Source organism: Diorhabda sublineata, chromosome X, assembly GCF_026230105.1.
Source record: "Diorhabda sublineata isolate icDioSubl1.1 chromosome X, icDioSubl1.1, whole genome shotgun sequence".
Classification (NCBI taxonomy): domain Eukaryota; kingdom Metazoa; phylum Arthropoda; class Insecta; order Coleoptera; family Chrysomelidae; genus Diorhabda; species Diorhabda sublineata.
The window spans coordinates 6530693-6539046 of record NC_079485.1 but is presented as its reverse complement, the minus strand read 5'-3'; the positions used below and the strand labels follow the sequence as shown (position 1 = coordinate 6539046).

General features: G+C 31.3%; 1 protein-coding gene across 2 annotated transcripts in view; it reads right to left on the bottom strand.

Moving 5' to 3' along the window:
* Nucleotides 1-3187: 3187 nt before the first annotated feature.
* LOC130451260 (actin-associated protein FAM107A) overlaps nucleotides 3188-8354 on the bottom strand; it is a 66959-nt gene continuing 61792 nt past the window's right edge. For both annotated transcript variants that reach the window (XM_056790167.1, XM_056790168.1), the window contains 2 exons: nucleotides 8155-8323; nucleotides 3188-5936 (listed from right to left, as the gene is read on the bottom strand). In XM_056790167.1, the coding sequence (XP_056646145.1) occupies nucleotides 5856-5936; nucleotides 8155-8323 (250 nt within the window). In that variant the 3' untranslated portion in view covers nucleotides 3188-5855. The remainder of the gene's footprint in view (nucleotides 5937-8154; nucleotides 8324-8354) is intronic.

The window sequence follows — 8354 nt, the reverse complement described above, 5'->3', positions numbered from 1 at the left end:
ACGCGGAGCATGACCTTTATCTACCTACTCCACGTTCAGAATTAGTTATTTACAAATTGAAATCAAAGCTATAACATCTTTTCCCGCATTTCGCAATAATTTAAAGGCATAATTACTGTAAAGTACTTTCTACTCTATAAAAGACTTTTATCGTGATAATAATACTTAATTCGAAGCATGCTACGCACTGGTTTAATGTTGTTATTGATTTTTTATACAAATTATTACTTATTTTAGGATTGCAGTATAATTAGTTTTATCAACTGGTTTAATTTTGACAATATATACATGTAATGTATATTACATATAAAAGTGTTCATGTTCAAAAGTAGTTTTGTTATTTATTGTAATTTTCCTGTGTATACTTTATATTTAGATACTATTTTGTTTCTTCATTTAATTATTTGTATGTTTGTTTCTTAGTTTTTAAAAGCTTTTGCCTACATATTGTAAAAAATGTTTTGACAATAAAGCATTTTTCTCTCTATATTAATGTCAAAAATTAGTTTCCATTAGAAGTATTTGCGCTAGCTACACTTTTGATACTTTATAAATATACACTAGTATAATTTAGTATCTAGAGTAATGGAGCTCATTTTTGGATAACAAGTCACTAAAAGTATTTTATAAAGAATAGTTTAGTAGAACAGTGACAATGTTAAAACCATTTGAGGCAATTTTGCACGCCATCTAGTTACTTGTACGCTCGTTCTTCATAAAAATGACCCGTAGCTGAGTGTCATCTGAAATGAACAGCACTATGTTCAACAAATAATTTTTTTTGGAAAGATCCTTCTAACAGGTCAGAGGTCGGTTGGGCAATAAACATCTTATGCCATTACCTAATGTTTGGACTTTCAATTAAATTGTAAACAGACCGATTTCAATATAAATAGAGTAGGATGAGTTAAAATTTTGTATTTTCAATACAATGTGAAGCTATGAAGTACATTATAAATAAATTGAAATAAATGAGTGTAAATAAAAAAAATGTTTGATTTTGGCATAAACGTCAGGAATCACGGATTTTTGCTCTGAGGTAATTGCATCCTTCATATTAGATAACTAAATAAAACACTCAAAGTTTTAGTAAATGAATTTATTAGAAAATATCGAACAGAAATATTAAATAAAGTAACAATAATAACTACACTTTTTATGAAATTGTTGATATAAAATTATAATAATTATAGACTGAGCGTTTGAAAAAATTATCAGAAACTACAAGTAGTACGGTCCTGTATATATTCCTTGTGCATTTTACAGCTACAACATTGTTAGTGGGAAATTCGAATGGCCAACAAATTGAGTAAATTTATTGTAATTTTAAAACTTTTTCAAATTCTCAAAATGTTTGTTAAAAAGTATGATAGTGTTGCTTCGGAGCATTAATCACATTCTAATATTTTTGTTTTCTGGAAATTATTTTTTTTATAACCAGTACCCGACCCATTTGGACTATGTGTTAACAAGAAAATATAGACAAAGTAGCTCTTAATTTTGACCACAGAAAGAAATGAACAAAATCCACTAAACAACCTGAATCTCCGTTAAGAAAACTGTAAAGCCCCAAAAATGTAGTACATGTAGAATCTACTCGCGATGACCTCTAGATATTCTTGGGTCAAGTAATCACATTTACTATTGTAACACCTCCTATAAATAAAAACGTTGATTATTATTGGTACTACTATATAGTTTGACTATATTGTCTTTACTATAAAGGTGGCTTCTAAGTTTAAATTTAGGTATGATTCAAGTACTTTTGATAAGTTTATAAGATTGAATGGATTTGGAATTTGTAGTAAATCATTGTACTTGTATAATATGCAATGCGACCATAATACAAATAAACTCATTATCAGAAAAAACTCTTGGGCGAATTATCTTTTATTTGACGATAATTAAATATCTACTTATGTTTAGAGTATTGAGCATTTGTAAACAGTCATTTATTCACATTCACTATTTTTTATTCCTTTATGAAAAATAATTGTCTTAAGAATAACTGACCCCAGTGTATGATCCATTTTTGACATCTGGTAGGGTCATTCACAGGAAATCGGTACATTTTAATTGTAGGATCTGATCTCTTACTTAGTCCACACTTAAAATAAACACACTATTTCCAGCCATTTCTAAAAAATTGAAAAGAAGAAGTGATTATTTGTTATATAAATACATTTTAGTGAGTAGTTTGCTAAATATACAGTTTTTTTTTAGAAATTGTAAGCTGTAGCATTTTTACATCTAGCGCCTCTCATAATTTGAATATATTAACTAAGAGAGTAGTGATGTATATTAATTGCAATAATATCCACTTACCTTAACAATGATATATATATCCAAGTTCAAAGATTCTCAAATAAAAAAATAATCCAAATGCCCAACCAACGAAACTCAATAATAATACAACGAACACAATACAATAATGTACTCAAATTACAACTTTGTTATGGTCACACAAAATAAGAAACTTTACAACACAGTTTAAGGGTTGAATATATTTTAAATAATTTTGGCGCCATCTGTTATTGGGGTAATTCGGCAACCAAAGCTAAGAAAACACGTAATACAAGCTACGACGTACAGTAAAAAAAGACGTGCTGTGGAAGCCAACTCTCCACTGCCATCTATTGGTGGCGTCCACCTAGTCAAATGATATCCTCATAAGGTAAACCTACTATCCTATTCTTTATACAATGCTAAAAGCCATTCTTATATATGGCTTTCATTAGACTTTCCAGGGGTAGATGGTCTGTCGGTTTTATTACTTGTCAAAATAGTGATGGTTCATGATATATTTATGTTTGGTAATGTCGCCTTTATACTCGGAACGTCTGAATTAGAATTTCCTTAGGACCAAGGGTGCATTGGCAACAGATAGTTCAAATTTCAGGTTCTATCAGGGGTCCAAAAGCGTTAATGATATCAAGGTATTTGGTGGAGCTGAATAAGTTGCAAAGCATTAGCGACTTTGTAAATGTTTGGAATATTTTAATGTAATCGGCCTGTACAATCCTAGATATAAGAAATATCTGGTATGATTCAAATTTGTATCATCACAAGTCGTAATTGTGATTGGCACAACGATTTTGGTGTACTAAATCTGTTCCTGTATAACTAAGGTTAGCTTCTTGTTCAGCATTAATGAGAATTTTCGAGCTCAAAGAAATAAAACAATCAATAATCTCAAAATAAATTTATTCACATTTTTTGTACATACCAGTGTTCACAAGTTGTATACTTTGCTTTAGATAAAAATTGATTATATTAATAATTTGGATATAGAAAATAAATAACTGAGGCACATTCTTACATAACTAGTTGAATATAGAAAGTGACTGGCTTATTTTGTAAGCTTTTCATAGTTTTGAATCAATAGACACTCACATTAAATGCATTATTCTATTATTCCAAAACACTGAAGTGTCCAACTAATGAAAAGTAGAATCAGGCAAATATGTAGCAAGCACATTTGTCTCGGTGAAGAATGGAAAGTATTGTAACGAACGCGTCTCGCCGGCCCTGTCTGGAATTCTAACGATCTTTGATGTTTGTTTTTATAGTTTTTTATTATAGTAGGCGGTTTATTTACATTGTTTCTTTTTAATAATTTCTAGGAAGGTTTATTCATTTGTTTTGTGAGTGTAACGCAGTTTAGTTTAGTTTATAATAGAAAGACGTAGTGAATAGACCGAAATAGAAAGTAATCGAAGAATTTAGATAAATTATCTTAGTTAAGTGAAAGTGCTGAGTGAATTATTATAAATTAGTGTAGTGTATAGTGTTTACATAAATTAAGAATGTAAGACATCTATTAATTCACCCCACGAATAGAAATCGTATAAATAAAGAAGAAAAACATTTTCAAAATCATGGATTAAAAGTTTGAAACGCCACAAAGTAGCGAACACAGTATAAAGATATCTTGCAAAGTTTGTATGTTTCAAACACATATCCTAGTTTCGTTTATTTAGCCCTAAAACTCTTTCTCAATTTACTATCAGTATGCCCACAATAAATGTATGTAATATACATCAAGAGTTCAAAGTGACAGGTGCTGATATTAGTTTACACTTAGAGCTAAATTGAGTGTTTCTGAAACTGCGGATTTTGTTATTCAAGAGGTTATATTCCAGGAAAATGCTTAAAAACACACCAAAACTCTTTTTGTACGAAGAAGCTTGCAGATCTTTACTAATTCGGGCGTTGACTCTAAGAAAGCACAATATGCATAAAAATGCCGCGAGCAAACTAAAGAAACTAGTAAAATCACTGCAGAGAAGTTGGAAGAACTGAAGAAAAGTGGTATCTATATCTTTACTTTGAAAAGAAAACAATACTACATCTTCAATCATACTAGAACTTTGCACAGATAAGCTCAATCATTAAACACAAAATTAACTATTGGTTAAGTTAGGCGCAAAAAGAACGCATGAATTTGATTTGAGGAGTGGAGCGGAGGGGAGGGGGCTGGTTGTTTTGTAGGTTAGCGCATCCAGTGGACCGTGGCGCATTGCGTTTTCGCTGTTGAACATTTCTTCAAAAGTGATGAATCTGTTATTACGACTTTTACGCACAGAGTTCAATTTTCCATGAAATGGTTTGATACCTGATCGCAACACAATACTACATTGGGTTGCCTCTTTTCGCACAACTGGATCAATTATGAAGCAGAAGTCGCCTGGTCGTCCTCACACGGCGCGAACTCCACAAAATGTTGATAAGAGTTAGGGCGTCGGTTCTTCAAAGTCGTCGCCACTCCACTAGGCGGCGCGCTCCAGCTCTGAACTTGTCTCGACGCTCGCTGCAGCGTATCCTGAACGATGATTGTTAAAAATAATGGAAGACTTTTGATATGTATCGACGCGGAAGGACGCCATCTGTCTGAAGTAATCTTCTAAAAGTGATCAGTTCACTACAAACAGTGCATATCGATATTCCAATGAACAAAGTCAAACATTGGTTAGGTTAGGTAACATTGTATTCGTGTGAGTCCATTTTGTATGTAATCAAAATAAAGCAAATTATACTGGTTTGAAATTCATGCGTTCTTTTTGCGCTACCTTGTACAATGAACGTCAAAAGAAGTAAAATTTATCTTACATATTCTTGACGGATAAATGTCATCTAGCACACGCTTGCACAACTTCTTCAAGGAATGGAAATAAAAGGAAGCTGGTAATTTATATGATCACCAGACTGGTTAAATTGCATTGTCCAAACTATAGAGTTATGTTTTTGATTATTATGGTAAATTAGTGCCCAGACTCTCCTTTTTCTATGTTATATTTTAATTTTAAATAAAGCAAAGTAAGTCATAATTTCTCTGAACTAAATATATTTTTTGAATATCACTTCTTATATAACTATATAACCTAGAAATAAACATCCACAATTTTGTCAAACTCAAACGGAAAAATATGTTTCTAAAGTAATCATTTTATTTCTAATGGATTAGCAAATATACTTAAAAAATAGTATACAGTGGATTTCACATGAAGATATTTTTTTAAACTATCAATTTTTTAGGGAACCGTACTTATAGAAACAATTGTTAACCAGTTAATTGAACTGGTGTGTAGAAATTAATACATAATATTACAATTAAATGCTTGGTAATAATACTTTAACATAAGGTGACAAAAATTAATATTACAATTCCTATTCTAACAAAAAAACTAGAACTCCTTGCATGTTATGTAAGATCCCTAGATCTAGGGTCCCAAATTTTAAATTATAATTTTTACCTTGGTATTAGGCTTCACAGTATACATTTACTATTATGTTGCTTTGTAGATATTTTGTTCTTACAGATTATACTAAATAATATAGTCATTTTTTAAGGAAAGCTATTTATTAGCGTCACTTCGAGTCTTGAGGTTCATTCGAATTTGGAGCAGTTCTTTATTTATGACTTTGTCATCTTCATTCTGTAAGAAAAACAAAATTTAATAAATACACCCTGTAAAATAAAGCTAGATAGGATATTCTTCTTTCTCTTTTGTAACTGGATTATTGAATATTCTGCAGAGTTCTTAAGTAAGAATTAAGTTCAAAAAAACGTCAAAATTAGAAGTAAAAGATTATAAACCTTGATTTCTGGAATAAATAATTAAAACCTCGGTGTGTTATAAGTTTAATATCAGTACCTCAAATCATTATACTGCCAAATTTTTCTATATATATAATAAAATTCCACAATTCATGTACATTTTAGAGCATATGGCAAAAAGTAATTTTCTCTTTTAGGTTATACAAATAAAATTGTAAACTTTGATTTCTGTGTGCGCCTACAGAAAACTTTTGAGTTTTGTTCAAAGTTTACAAAGAAATGAACAAAGTATGCAAAATAAGAAATATGAATAGCCAGCACTCTTGCAGTACAGTCCTACACTTACCAAATGTAGCGAATCTTGAAATATACCAGGGCGTTTTTACGGAAGGGTTTTCAGAAGTTGACAACACTTTACCTACGGTGATTATATTTCCATTTTCCGTCATGTTTCTGCTGGTATTTCACATAAATATGCAAGGTAGATTAGTTTCAATACTCAAATGTAAAAAAAAACTTTTTGTTATTGGGTAAATTTGGCAAAAAATAATTTCGAGTGTAAAACATTTTTTTTACTTGAAAAAATGATAAAAGGAAAAAAAATCGAGGAAAAGTTATTTGGGAATAAAAATACTGTCGAAACAATGGATTGCATCCAAAAAAAGTGTAAATACTAACGAATTTTGTCAATCCAAAACCATTATATAGCGTTCCCACAAATGTATAACCCTTAATTCCATAATATTTATAATTCACGTTGAGACAGATTTCGACACGTTTTTTTTTCCGTAAAACAATCATTGTTGTTTGATGGAAAGTAATGTAAATACTTTACAAATTTAAGACCAACAAGTCCACATTTGCTTACTTATTTCGATGGCGAAATTAGTAAGGAATTAACTGTATTTGTTGAGTAAGAGTTTTGTTCCATGGCATTCGTCTGCTAATGTTCCAGAAACAGTAGCCAAACTGTGTAGATTTATTGCTTCATCCACCATATTCACCAGATTTGGTTCGCTCCCCTTACTTTATCTTCCCAATATTTTTTGAAATTTGATGGAGACCAAATTGCTCTCGTACACATGACACAATCAGTATGGTTTTTACAACTAGCTCATATCAAACACATTTGAACTAATCTACAATCTTGGGAATAATGTTTTTTCCCATGACTTTACTATGCTAGTATGTTTCTACATAAACATGTTCTTTAATTAGAGAATTCTCCTAGATATTTTCCGTCTTTGTAGTGTTTGTTTTCTTGGCAACGTTTTTTGAGGTAGAATATGTAATCCATATTTATTTAAATCATCAGCAGTCCAAAATTCAGCTACCTTATCGAACAAAATCGATTGGGACAGTATTCTAATAGCCTTTAATTAGTCTGCACTGGCTCTTACTTTTTCGGGTCTCGAACCAATTTTTCAGATAGATTCTTTAAGATGTGCAATGTAGTTGAACATCGAAAGACTGATTGTGAACATTTAAAAGAAGTAAGTTTGTGTAAAAATGGAAATCACTCGTGAAGGCTTACTTTTGATGATTTTTTTTATTTTGAAAACGGCCTTACAATGCATAGAATCGCATCGTGCAACTTTTGGCAATGAATCACCATAAAAGAAGACTATTTATAATTGGTTCGAAGAATTTCGTCATGGTCGTGTGTCCATCAGTGATGAATGTCGAGAAGGTCAGTCCGAGAAATATCGATGCCGTGCGCAACATTATTAAAGATCGGCATGTTACTTACACACAGATAGAGAATATCGCAGACTGCCATAAAATCGATTTTGCTGCCAGATCTCCTAAAGCAAGTCAAATAACTGAATTCTTGAAGGAGAGAAACATAGAATTCATATCCCATTGCCTGTATTCACCCGATTTATCTATGACCTAATGACTGTGAAACAAAAAATGCGTGGACAGTAGTTTTCATCACTTTAAGAAGCTGTTAAAGACTTTCAAAAGGAAGAATGTTTCGAAAAGCAAGAAAATAGTTTGGTTCACTTAAAAGGTGTGTTCATGTTCAACAACTTTGGTTGTAAATGGTGTTCATTATTTATTTTGAATTAATGCGATGTTTGATATATACTTACTTTATCTTCATGTGAGCTTTGAAGACGTTTTGCCCTATCAGCAATCACTTTTTCGAATTCAGGGGTTTGGGCTGCTATATGGTCCTCAAGCTGCTTCTTAGCAAGATTGTCTTTTTGTTTCTCTAAGGCTCGTTGTAATTCGGTTTTTTGGTTCAAAACATTTTTACCTCTGAAAGAAGAGTAGCTATTTCAGAAACACC